At 43.0% G+C, this 13,864-nt stretch overlaps 1 protein-coding gene across 2 annotated transcripts in view; it reads right to left on the bottom strand.

Annotated features, from left to right (window-relative positions):
- Positions 1–1,193: 1,193 nt before the first annotated feature.
- Positions 1,194–13,864, bottom strand: part of LOC111247724 (uncharacterized) — an 83,693-nt gene continuing 71,022 nt past the window's right edge. For both annotated transcript variants that reach the window (XM_022798991.2, XM_086983635.1), the window contains exons 3-4: positions 3,493–3,877; positions 1,194–3,096 (exon numbers count right to left, since the gene is read on the bottom strand). In XM_022798991.2, coding sequence (XP_022654726.1) covers positions 2,768–3,096; positions 3,493–3,877 — 714 coding nt within the window. In that variant the 3' untranslated portion in view covers positions 1,194–2,767. The remainder of the gene's footprint in view (positions 3,097–3,492; positions 3,878–13,864) is intronic.

Here is a 13,864-nt window from a genome sequence, read left to right as displayed (position 1 = left end):
TCCAGCCAGTGGTAAACAACGCAAAATAGGCTATCCAATATGCGACCTGCGATTCTGATCCTTCGAGCTACCTGTTCATGATTTTGTTCTACGTTCTGTGGTGTCTCCAGATAAATGAAAAAGATCTACTCGTATATTAAGTATGTTAAACTCTGCAAAAACCCTTACTATACGACAAATATAATCATCGACTATTACCTTTTCAAACTCGCCTAACCCCAAATGTAGTAATCCTCTATACCTTGCGCGCCTATTCAGATTGCTTTGAAAGTTTTAGCTATGTAATTTCAGTAGAGCAGTAGCAGTATCAGTTCCAGTATTTCCTGTCGTTGTAAAATCTATCACGTTGGGTTCAAATCAAAACGTTTGTTATTGATAACTCCCTGTTTCCAATTCAGTTTTCCGTATTCAAAATCTATTTGTGAACTTGATGTGTGCTTTACGCCTGCCACTTTATCTGCCAAATAGCGGATTAAGGCTGAAAACATAATGGTTATTTCAACCTTTTTTCCTTTCCGCAGTAGTAAAAAATCTTTCCTTTCTCTGATCCGTGCACGCTGCCATTGTCCGGATTGTCACAGTTGCTGATCCATGGGCTAATCGAAGCGGGTATACGGCCTGACAAACGAACTCTATTGACATGAAAATGGTTGCCAAATAGAGCCATAAACTGCGTTTTTCTTACTCATTGCAATTCTTATCGTCGGGGCAATTACCGTATTGCCTCGGCGGTCCGGCCAAATGCTAGTTGTGTTATCGGAACTTGGCTGGGAAGCCTAGAGTCCAACAGCACAAAGGTCGTCACTAAGAATGTGCCTAACTGCCACGCATCGGTCGTTTGTGAGGACATTTTGTTGCTATACTACCTCTTCGACATGGGACTAAAAGTAATCGGCACTAGTAATTATGTGAGGAGAATGTTAGTCGGCAGTGTTCGGTCATCTGGTTCCCAAATGATCCCCGTATATTGGCTATGACCCCTGAGTATTTAGGAAAACTTCAAATGCGAGGGCTGTTTCAGTCTACAATTGTTATATATCAAATCAAGAAGACGCAGTATACAGCACGCTCGCTTACTGAAGGTAAAATTAGCTGGGTCTACATTTTTTGTCCTTTACAACTGTAATATATATATATATATGTATATATAATAAGAAATAAACGTACCTTCATAAACGAACAACAAATTGATATGAAAAATAATTGACAGCGTTAGGCTTTATTTATTTATTCATTACCATCGTCACTTACATAAATACTATGTACAAACAACCTCTTAGTTGGTCTTTTGGCGTCGAGCCAAGGACCATATCGAGATTCTCATCTTAGACTCACTTTACATATTGTTTGATGGTAACACTCCTTTTCGTTAAACGTTTGTAAATCTTGCCAATCAACAATCTCGTGTTGTTATCAGTCGGCCATGTGATCGATAAACTGATATGATATGAAAGTAAACTCGAATTTATGCTGTTTTGATTGTGCAGTTAATTAAGTGAGATGCTTCTGGGTAGGCACGGTCTTTTCCTAATTTTTCTCTAACAGGTGTTTACCTTAATTTTTAGTTGAGCCTCTGCTAGCGGTCTCCCTATGGCAACTTGATATGTACAGCAACATCTGGATGACGTTTCCATAGCTCACAATACATTTTTAGTAGTTTGTGATTTCCTACGATTCGCGTTTGTTACGGTGTGCCAAGGGTGCTTTTTCTAGTTAACCATTTAAGAACAAAAACACGAACGTACGTATCTGCTATTAATAATAATAGTAACAACGATAATGACGATAGTAGAAGTTGTATGCACAATAACGGGATCGCCCATCGAACAAGCAACATGTGTATGTTTGTATATCTACATGTGTGTATGGAAATTTTACAGTCGGCAATGTTTGCTGCTCATGCTTTTCCTTGCGCTAGTTTTCCTATTCAGTCCTTGTCATGAGATTTATAGCGGGCGTATAATATCTGGGACATTTATGATGTTCAGGATAATAATGATATTAACTAATAATAACTGCCACCCTTATCGTACGTCGCATGTATACGCCATCACTTTAACGTTAACAGTAGATTTCCCTCGAGGAATTTGCTCGTTCGGTGCTACATCTTCGTCAATTCTTCGATTTATCGAGAAGCACCACATCACACAACACTGTTTTATTTCATAGCAGCGTAATAATAATTGGTATTATACTAATTATCACAATAATAGTGATAATGGCAAATTATACACTCATCACCAATTCCGTGCTACTTCTTCTCACGATATTCAACCAGAATTATGTTTTCTTTCTTAAAGTCGTAGGGGAACGGCAACCTTTAAATGGACCGAGTACCGCCTTGAACTGCAGGAATTAAGGACTCAAAATGACTGGCAGCAGTACGCTAACGATTTCGAGCGCTACTGGTTTAAGTAAAGAATCTTACCTCTTCATATGGTGTAAGCAGCATCTGCAATTGTAACAGCTCTATTTTAGGATCCTATCCGCCTAACGTTTTGTTGTCTGGACGTATAACGAGTAATCGTAATGGAAACGCGGTTTCAGGCGGGAAAGTCCGAAACGTCTACCACGTCCATAGCAATACGGTTGCTATGTCATCCTAAGAGACGGACAGGGCAATGAAAGCGAATTTGCTCTAAGAAGCCAGTTGTCCTAAATCAGCGTAAAGTCGTTCAGTGAGGATGTAACGAGGACAATGAAGTTTTCGTTGACCATACTTGAGCCAACGTCTTCAAGCCGATTATCAAAAGAATGACTGCGTTGTTCACGTATAGGTTCTTTCTTGCATAGCACGCTTGTGACGGCTGCTCGGTCGAAAAGATACGTTATTGATGCGTCTCGCGGGAGCCCCGTTATAGAGGGGGTTCTCACGAATAGGGATCTTCTCACGGCACCCACGATGCAACACACAGACCACAAGGATGAGGATGAATAGCGCAATGAGAAAAACGCATAGAACAACAAGAATTAATGCAATATCTTGTGAATTGTGTAGATCTAGGTCGAAGAGACGATCCAAAATGTCTGCCGAGGTGTGGATTCGATTCTGGGTGTCCTCAGACGGGAACAGTGTCGACGTCATTGGGGCTCCGGCTGAAACAACGAAAAGATAGAAGCTTAGATGAACACAAAAGAATAGAATATAAGAAGAAAATAATAGCAGGATTATTACCAGATCTCAGTAAAGTGTAAAAACTTGTTCTCTATCAAATAAGGTAAGTTGTTAAGCTGAAGCCTATGAGGAAAAACGCATATTGCCTACTTTCTACGACATTCGGTTATTGTTTCTTGTAAAAAAGACTGCTTTATACCGGTCAGGCAACATCATGACATTTTGTGATCTTTCAGTTTGTCTGATTACATTGTAGGTAATAGACGACCGCCTTTGAATTAGCCAAATTTTATTCCATTTCTATCTTTATAATTAGTAAACATCACAAAGATATTAAACAAAAGCATTTAAATTGGGGATAAAAATGCAGTAATTACTCGTCATTTTGTTGACTCCGGCTGTCGCAAACGGATTCGCACTCTCCCTGTGTTTCGGATTAACAAACGTGGGTCTCTGTTGTACGGTTCCTTGGTCTCCGCCATCGTTCGGAGTAACTTCGTTGCCCTTTCTCGATCTGTCTCCAAAAGAATCGACGCCGCTCTCCTCAGTTCTTGAACTGTCCTTGCTAATGTCAATTTTCCTTGGGGGAACAATGTTGGTGCGATGTTGTTCATTGCTAGCTCCAGCTGTCTCAGACTTGTTAGGTCGAATCGACCAATTCTTGATGGCTAGCACATCTTTCGGCGTCCTCGGATCCTCTGTCGTTGTCGTTGAGCTTTTGCCAGACAGGTCTGCAGTTCCTAACTCTACGCTTGCAGGAAACTGGAAAAAGGAGAAACACCAAAATAGAATTCACAAATTATTCTGCTCTAATAGCTGGAACACTATTGCAAATGATTTTTTCACGGCAAGCTTTACGAGAATCAAAGCAACATGCTACACGTCAGACCAAATATAAACAACTGTTCATATAGTTGTTGGTCGCGTTAGAGATAGCAATTGGTGCAAGTCATATGAAGTTGTAAAGCATTGTCTTATGCTACATAAATATGAAGAAGGCTCGTTTGTATGGCAAAAAGGACTGTTTATGTCTCGTTGTGGTTTCAAGCGGCGGCGGGCAACGATATCATTCACTGGTTGGCGTTTATGCCCCAAAACTCAGGTGAAAAGTGTACGACGATTTTATTGACCTTTTGGATAATAAATGCAGTCAGATAATGAAATGCAAAGAAAAATATCCCTATGAGGATTTTGTGAAGCACCAGCTAGCCGTTAAGACCACTCGCCCGCTATTATTTGACTGTCTTTTTGTGCTTAGCCAAGCAGTGCGCTGCTGGTGTTATTTAGTGCTGATCTACCTAAGGCTAACGACAACTAGACTGAATAATTGGCCTCTATCCGATCAGTAGGGATGGCCATTTCAGATCTATGATCCCGCAGCAATCGATGATCCTATATAAGTACAGGTTCCCAGCATCTCTTAGTTAATATTTTAGCGTTAGCCGTCAAAAAGAGCTCTCAAGATGAGCTTCAAGAACTGCTATGTTCTTCTATATAGTACTAATACGGCGCAGCATAAGCGACAACGACAGCATAGGCAATCTAATCGTGCGCTTTCGCACCGCTTTAGTCGTTCGTAGTTCACTTTGCTATTAAATGAAAGTGTGCCAGGATGTGTGGCTGGGCGACAAGCTGGTTCTGTGGAAGTCAGTTCGTCAATCGTGGCCTTTTCGCAGCCGATAACTCCGGCGCTGAAACGACGGTCTTGGAGGCCATCCCCCTATCCTATACGGCTAGCTCGAGTGGAGCATTTTGTCTTTTCTTCCTAACAGCCAGAAGCTACACAATCACTCGGATTTGTTTATAATGCCAACTTCGCTTATACGCGTGTCTCTTTGCCGTTCTTTCTATCCCTCCGTAGTGTTACTGCGACTCGAGCGAGTCGCATGATCGCTTGATGCGCTATTACATAACAGGGCCGTAGAAATCTTCCGTACGCACACACAGACACACACACACACACACACACACACACACACACACACACACACACACGTTTATATATATACACATGTAAAAAGGACATATCAGCAAAAATAATCCGTCCGAACAAGCAACAGCCGTCGCTGGGTGTCTGCACTTGTCTCTCGTTTGCCTTGCCATCCTCCTTCATTTACGGTCTATATCATCCTCGGAATAATCAACTTTTCTCTTCAGCTGGCTAAAATGTTGTCTGATGATCCTTGGAAATAGTTTTATTTTATTGGCTGGTTAGCAGTGCCATCTTCGATCGCAATACGGTCTGTCATGCTGTGTAGATTGTTCAAATAGGTCGACCTCTTCATGGACATCTATACCCAGTATACAAATGGATATGTGAATGGCTAATCGATCTTGAGATTTCTATCTCTTTTATACATTTTGTCCTTTTCCATGCCTTTTAATCGGTTTTGTTCCTTCTCGTTTGAGCACGACGAGAGTTAGGGCGGGAGCCGCTAACAACAAAAAAATGACAAGTTTACACCATCCGCATATCCGACATTACATCTCTCATCAAACACACCTCGATTACATAGTCCTGCTGCTTTCCCTTCATACTGATCTCGTCGTCAGTCAGTTTATCCAAGATGGATTTAGCTGCTTGAAATCTCTCGTTCCTTCCCTGTGAGCACTGGAATATCTCGGCTACTTGGCTCTACCTTTCGCCGGCAGGCCGTGTGTCAGAAGGGCAATCTGCCAGCACTGGGACATAGCAGACTAGGCACTGCGCTGACTTGCTGCTGAAGGACCGGCTACTAGTCGACATTACGAAGACAGTAAAACGGCACGACATGAAGAACAACGTGAATTTCGTCTACGATCATCACGCTTTTGCTATTTTAGCCTTGGCCTTCAGCGTATTCAACCGCTTTGTCAATGACACCAGACACCACAGACGAAACAGCCGCACTATGAGACCACATATATATTTCCGATATCAGAAAGGCGATGTGGGGCTCCCAGCTCCAGCCGTTCAGTCATCTCGGAAGAATCACCATTCTTTAACAATAGCACAGTAATATTGCTAGATAGGCCTCTTGTGTAGTTCATGATCCATGACGTGCTGAACTGTCCTGTCAGACACCGACGCAATGAGAGAAACTGGGCGAAATGAAAAAAAACGGCGATTTCCATTCGAATTATAATCACGTAGCAGTGCTAAGTTGTCATGCCGGCAAAAAACAGCACCGCAACCGTCGAAGAGGCAGGACGGTGCTTCATCATAATGGCTTGATAGGGAGCGCTGGTGTCGCCAGCTATAGCCTGCATACAAGGCTAACCAATTTAAGGGCACGTGGTGTACTCTCAATTACGGCAGCGCCTTGGGTCTTCCGGAGACGGCAAGGCAAATGGGCCCACAATCAAGTCATAGCTATAATTAGAAGATGCACCCATATACCGTTTTTTTATGCTGAAATTATTCACTGTCTCCATTTCTTTCCCCCTTATTTAATTTCAATGCTGATTTCCAGCGTTGAACACATGAAGTTTTGTCTGTTGCAGATGGACAGTGCCTGGCGTCACCGGTGATGAATTTGTGCAACTAATATATATAACGGACGGTGCCCCAAATAACTATAATCAATGGATCGTCTTTTTTGATAGTACAGTGACCGGAACCAATTATCCTAGTTTATTACACGACTCCATTTCAACATGCACTTGCAAGCACTAGACGACGAAACACTAGAGTACATTTTGATGAGGATCTTCAACATAAATGGTTGACTGAGGATACCTTGGAAGTAAAACCTACGATAGGAAACCGACAGCACTGGAAGATTTAAACGCCATAATGAAAAAAGGCGCGCCATAATAGCAAAGCATATACAGCATACGGTCTTATGTGGACCCTATACGTATATTTTTTCTCACACAGACTCAATTTTTCTCTGCCATGGCCGTATTCTAATTGACCTTTCGCTAAAATTTGATTTAGTAGTCTGCAATTCGTTGCAACTGCTATTACCTTCAATCCTAACCTCGTTCAGAGGCCCTTGACCATCTGTTATTCATTGAGCTATCTCTAAACGATCTTTTTTTCTGTCTAGCTGGCCAACTGCGATCGCAGGAGAAAATTGGTGGTGACACCACATACGTATAAGTCCTTTATTCTTTTCAAACCTTCCCTCGATCGGACCGGTCTTCTCTATTATGCTACTTTCGAGAACATCTATGCCCTGTCACAGTCGTTCCTCTACTTCGGTTCCCGCCACGAAATCACAGTCGTGCCTGGCTTCTAAGTGCTGCATTCATCCTGGCTTTGTTTTTCCGTATCTTACTAGCAGCGTTGCAGTTTTCTTCCTATTATTATTCTATGCGAATGCGGGCATGATTCAATGACACGCAGGCTCACTCCTGCCAGACAACACATGGCTATTGAAGTTTGCTGGCTTAGTTTCGTCCTTTCTCTATCGTAGGGCGGTGTGACCTGTAGAACAGTATATAGTTCTTCGTATGCAGCAGATCTGCTCTTTCTTAGAGACCTTTGCCGCGCGAAACAACCTGTGCCTAGCTTCTCCTTCCTTTCTACAGTTCGCTGTTGTAGTGAAGGTGACGGCGACTGTAATGGTGGGACGTGCCTGTCCTTTGTCCACGTCTTTTAGATCTCGGTTTCTATCCCCTCCATTTAAGTTCCTCCTTCCACAGTGTATAGTATCTTTATATCATGACCTCTTTGGGACCCTTGCTGCAGCTGACGCAGAGGACACAGAAGACACCAGTATCAGAAGGAAAAGGAAACATGGCCTCATAAACTCACTATGTGCATGTAACTGAGATTGTGTCTTTGGATTAAGATGATAACGGTGAGAGAGTGAGTGCCCGCGTAAGCTATGCTCTCCGCACTTGACCGGCCGCTGCTGTACAGTCTGACGAGAAACCAGCAACAGTTGTTGTTGTTTCTGTCCACTGGCCATGTTGGTCCCCTGACGGCACACGCACACCGGATCCATCAGAAGGAAGCAGCGAGATGTACCGCAACAATCGACGGCAGCAGACGCCCAGCAACAAACATGACGATAGCAAACGAAGCAAAACGGATGACTGCACAAATGGTGCGCGGTGTCCGATGCGCAACCTGTGCCTCTATACCTATGATCAGCATTACTATCATCATCACAACGATCACCATTAGCATCACTATCATCGTCTAGTTGCAAAACATGTTACAAACAAGCACTTTTCTCTTGATTTGTCAGCGTTTCTTCGCCGGCTGCCAACCTCTTCTTGTTCGCGCGCTTCTACTATTGCCAGTCCGATCACTACACGTACATACAATAACGCCAGGCTTTCCTGGACATTTCAACTGGCTGGTACCATCGGCCGAACAACGCAAAGCGTGTGGGAACTCGCCAATCCTGCCACCATCACCGCTGAGTCGGCCGCAGCCGTGTGTAGAAATCTACCTGGCTGGCCGATCGTGTACGCCCACAACAACTTTTGATGCTGTGGCTGATAGAGCATTGCTACTATATATCTCTCCATGGGGTCGCATAGCCGGCCAGTGGCGGGGGCTGTAGCGACATGCGATGTCTGCACGGCTCTTGTAGACAGAAAGACAGACAGGCAGACTGAGTGTAGGGTGTTGAAAGTTATAAGCAGCGTTCAGCTGCGTCGACGCTAGTGCTGATGTTGCCGCGGCCGCCGTCGCCGTTCATGCTGCTTGAGGTCTCGCCTCAGTGCACTCTGGAATAGGCGCCAAGGCATACAGGGAAGGCAAGGCATCGATAAAGGCAGACGGGCCTGCAATAAGGCAGTAGGGGGTAAAGAGCCGAGTAAACGATAGTCAGGAACAAACGACAACAGAATAGATTGAAGAGTTGACAGCAAAATGACTTGAATGCCTGGAGGGAGTTGTTGAGAATGAACACTCTCTAATATGTAATACTGACATACCTATATACTACATTTATGTGTCGGCGGCAAAAACAGCAGCACAACAAATGGAACACAGGATAAGGTAATCCACCTTTCGTAGAATCATTTTCCAGCGAAACGACGTGAAAAAGCCCTTGAAGAAAGGAGAGAGAGAAAAAGCAAGAATATAAGATAACGATGCAGCGCAAAGCGATTTACTTTAAAGGCTATCGCCCCGATGTCATATCACCTACCATGGGGCAGAAGGAGGCCACGGGGATAGGGGATGGTTCTAATGAAACGGCACATATTTGGATAGAGTATTGTGAGGAAAATCTAAAAAAGGTATGATCTTGTAATTTAAAATATAGACAGCTTACCGCTGAAGACATTGTCGTTGAATGTAGAATATTTAACTGACTAAAAGGACCGTTTGCTTTCTCTTATCAGGCGATTAAAAGCTGATTCGGCAAGTTTTGAGATCTAATAACTTTTAAATCACGCGCCGTAAGCAGACGAATTTTGGCAGATTCTCCAGTATCTTACCCGCACATATTTGAGAACCGGTTGAGTTCACTGCATAAAAAATAAATCGTTTAAAGCTAGCAAAAGATTGACTAGACATCGGGATCTGCAGAATAAAAACGCATTACCGTAATCAAGGAGGCTTTTCACGAAAGCAGAGCCTTATGTCCAAGGGCTCTGTTGAACAAAACTAGCGTTTCACATGTAACTTGTTACAGAGTTGCATTCTAAGTACTTTAAAAGCAGAAACAAAAGAAGAGTAGGTCCAGAATTAATTGACTCTAGGCGAGTCCGCAACATCCGTAGTGTATTCCATGTGCAATCTGCATAATTTTAATCAACTAGTAAAGTTGTAGAACATATGGTCTACATAGAGGATATGGTACAATATTTACCGTACGCTAAAGAAAGACTAAGCGGGAGAATGGCTTCGCTTAAAAACAAAAATGGAGTTTCAGGGCAGTGTCGAGAGTGCTATTCTCGAAAAAAAAAAAATTCTAGTACTTGCAATGCACATCAGGGGCATCTGCTCCTATGAAATGAAATAAAGAATGCCCCCCCCAGCTATACCCGAGTTCCTTAAGAGATTTGTGGAACCGAAAGCATCTGGCTAGTAGATGACCACGCCAGACCTCATCGTCATGCCTCAATCATTTCCTGAATTGAGCCCAGCAATAGCTAACGTTGGCCCCAACCCGCTTATTCTCACCCTATGGGTACATGTGATTACAAAACTTTCTATGTCCCAAAAAGGGCAACCAGTGGGCGAGCGTATTTCAGTATCGATTCACTTTGAGAAGCCAAAGGTAGAATTATTACGCATTGGAACTCGGACGATAGATATATGACTGTCTAAAAACCACCAAAGAGACAAGTGTTTGAAACGGTATTACTGTGGCCCAGCTAGTTCAAACGTTATTTAATTTCAAAGTCCGGGTTTGCTTGTGTACAGCCTAACATTTATATTGGATCGGTGGTAATACCATAGCATGTGATATACTGCTGTTCGTCTTTATGCTAAAAGAGAGATTCTATACGACGGGCTCACGGAGACAATATGCTTGACAAGAGGGGAAACGTCTTACTAAATGGCTTCAGCAGCTGCAGTTGCTTATAGCATGAGCTCGATAACTTTGTAGTTTCGTGTTAGTTATACACATCAACATGTGTTCGTATAGATGTGCGATGTCAATGAAGCTTAAAGCGAGCTCCATCGATTTTACCTATAATCTTCTAGAGCTTATGCGAGCTGAGATAGTATTTGTACCTGTGGGCTATCAGTAAGAACTATCAAATATATTACCCGCTTCTTATGGATAACGGCTATAGCAAATAGCGAACCTGCTCCGTACAGATGTTATAAAATAAATATCTACAAAACATTTGACGAATCTCTTGCTCGCATCGAGCCCAATTGGGTTTGTTTTCAGACAATTCTTGCCAACTGAGGCCGATCAGCCAAAAATCCAGCTTCTCTCGCGTATGAAAGATACAAACAAATTCTACAATTGCCTTCGTTTTGTGAGAGGGAACCGCCCCCAGGGCATGTACCGAAGAAATGTCCGCCACTTATATAGTTCTGAGCGCCTTCCGTTCTGAAGCCTACACGTTTTCGTTATTGTTTCGTCTGCCCCTTTTCGTTTGCTTTCGTAACACCTCTGCATAGAGACGAAAGCCGTCGTTCAGTAGTCACAGTTCCGCTGTTCTTCCTCTATCCGAGCATAAATCTAATCGCTTTACATTTATTCAATGGAATGAGACAGGCCACACTACACTACGACGATGAATCAGTCACTGTGGACTCAATCGAATTGCTTATGCTCGCTACTGGCTACCACCTCATCGAGGCAGGACATCACATTATTGCTGGCTGGAATGAGGTCCTTCCCGCGCTATGCTCCGCTTCCGGCGTTGCCTTGCCAATCTCTCCGTGTGCGTAGATGTCGGCCCCCACCAGCCAATCAATCTCTTTTTTTCATTCTTTGTCGCTTCTGCTTATTGTGTCTACCATAAATCGCACACGATGGCTACGCACGTACCCCTACTGTCGCTAGTGTACTGCAAGCTGATGCGCGGACCCTAGGCCGTGCGCCACTTGCTTAGCGGAAGATCGCTGGTTACTTGTGGGAAGTGGCTAGCGCAGTCAGGGGCAGCGGTTGTAGTAATGCTCATCTGGCCACTGTAGATCTTGGTAAAGATTCATGTAGGTGCACAGGAGTCTTGATAGAGGCCTACGCAACTACATTGCTCTTATGGTACTACTTACATTATACATGGGCATTTTCTGTATGCAACAAAACTAGGATCCCCCCATAGATAAAAACGTCTGTTATATAGCTTTTTAGGCTCAAGTTTGCACGATGTGCTTGCAAGATGGCTGCCTCGCCGAACTTCTTTCACCAAATAACCTCAAGCAAACGAAAGTTCCGCCTCGTCGACCGTGCCGTTGATAACATCAGGAACACGTCACTTTAACAATAGATACGTACATAGAGAACATAAAAAATACTAACTGGAACACAATGAAAGTCAAAATGTAGCTTCCTTTGCTTCCATAACCACACAGACAGAAAGTTGGCAAAAACATTATAAAATACATTGTGCCGCACATACTATTGTAATATACTATACCAATTATATTACCATTATTGTTCGTGCTAGAATATAGTTGTAACAATAAAATATTAATGACAGCGAAATATATTCCATTCTATTATTGTGAATATACTATATTATATATAGTATATTAAATTCGTTATTTTTTCCTTTGATTTCGAATTAGACTGGAGTTTTTGCTCTATAAACCACTAATAATGTAAAAAAAAAAAAAAAAAAAAAAGAGCTATAGTTTTTGGTGTAATAATCGGCCAAAACACTGGCTGGCCGCTTGTCTGTCTGTCTACGGAAAATCTAAAGAGTAAGCGTAATTTTTTGGCGTTCTGCTCGATTGAATTTCGAATGGGACACTGGTCCAGATGTGCTCTTGTGTCAAATTTTTATCTGAAAACGTTTTACTGCAATGGCTATATGCGCCAACGCTAACAATAACGCCGAACAAGCAATGACAAAATCAATAATATGCAGTAAATACCCACATAACTCAGTTCGACCGATTGATCTCAGCCGGTTGTAGGGGCAAACGATGCTAGCAAACTTTCAGGGCCGGGAACTAAGCACCAAAACGAGTGGCGATGGAGTGAAGGATATCAAAAATGGTCGCAGCAGTTGCGCCGGGACCTGCTTAGGCCAAACTAAATGGTCCTGCTTCCACACTGAACGAGTGTACAGAGCTACTGACAGGCAAGATCAACCCCGCTGTTCGCTAATAATAGGTTTTCAGAACTATTTTCCAGCCCGTTCCCAGCCCATCTAACCATCATTCTTAGCGCCATATTCGGGCTATAAAAAAGCATTGCCAAAGAAATATATAGACGCATAGGCGCACACATATCTACTTATACCTAAACTAACCCGTTAAATGGCCTCCATCGCTGTAGGGCGACCTCTTGGCCTCTTTTTCAGTTATGCCTTCATATATAAGTTCGCGCTTTCACACACATCCATTATATTTATAGTGGAACATCAAAAAATAGAAGCGGTAGCGCGGGCGGTGGCAGCAGCAACAATAACGTTATTACTCTGATTATTATTTCTACTGGCACTTTGCTACGGCCCGGCATCGCCTGATCTCTATGCTGTGTTTGCCCCGATTTGAATATCCTTAAGAAGAGGATGCGCTAGTGGGGTCAGAATATCGATGACAATCTGACGCTCGTCTAGCGCTTTCTACTATAGTTTCTGGGTTTTATTGCATTGGACTGAAGCCTCTTGGCGTCTCTACCCCAGTCAAAGGTCTATTGCCTGTGTTATTTGTCGTAGTTCCTTTGGGAGCACAACGATATCGAGAAAGGTTGTACGGAATGAAACGGCAGATGAGGCCGAGCCTGCACATGAATTACGGTTCTTTCCGTCTACTACGGCTACCGTTAACGATAAATTCTATGCAACCGTCGATCGAGGGCTGAAGTAGATGTAGATATTCTCCGTCGGCATGAATAAAATGCGTGATCTCGGGCATAACAGAAACTGGCCCAGGTAGTTCATCAGTGTATGCCAATCTTATGCTCGGCAATGTAAAAATCTAATGGATATATCGAGCGGTAACACATTTTATTTGAATTCTGCTATAGTTGCTGTGATCGTCTTCGTCACTTTTCATTGAGAAGTTACGTGACGGAAGGGTAATAGAAATTATATCATGAAGCAAAAATTATACAGTGGCAGATGGCAAATATGACCGTCACTCTGCTTGATTTAGAAACTTGTAAATTGTCCAATCCCCAAACGTGTGCGCGAAACATACATATGTTCGATAACAGGATCGTT

The sequence above is a fragment of the Varroa destructor genome, unplaced genomic scaffold (genome assembly GCF_002443255.2).
Source record: "Varroa destructor unplaced genomic scaffold, Vdes_3.0 BEIS01000003.1, whole genome shotgun sequence".
NCBI classification, from domain to species: domain Eukaryota; kingdom Metazoa; phylum Arthropoda; class Arachnida; order Mesostigmata; family Varroidae; genus Varroa; species Varroa destructor.
This window is presented reverse-complemented; position numbering and strand designations above follow the sequence as displayed.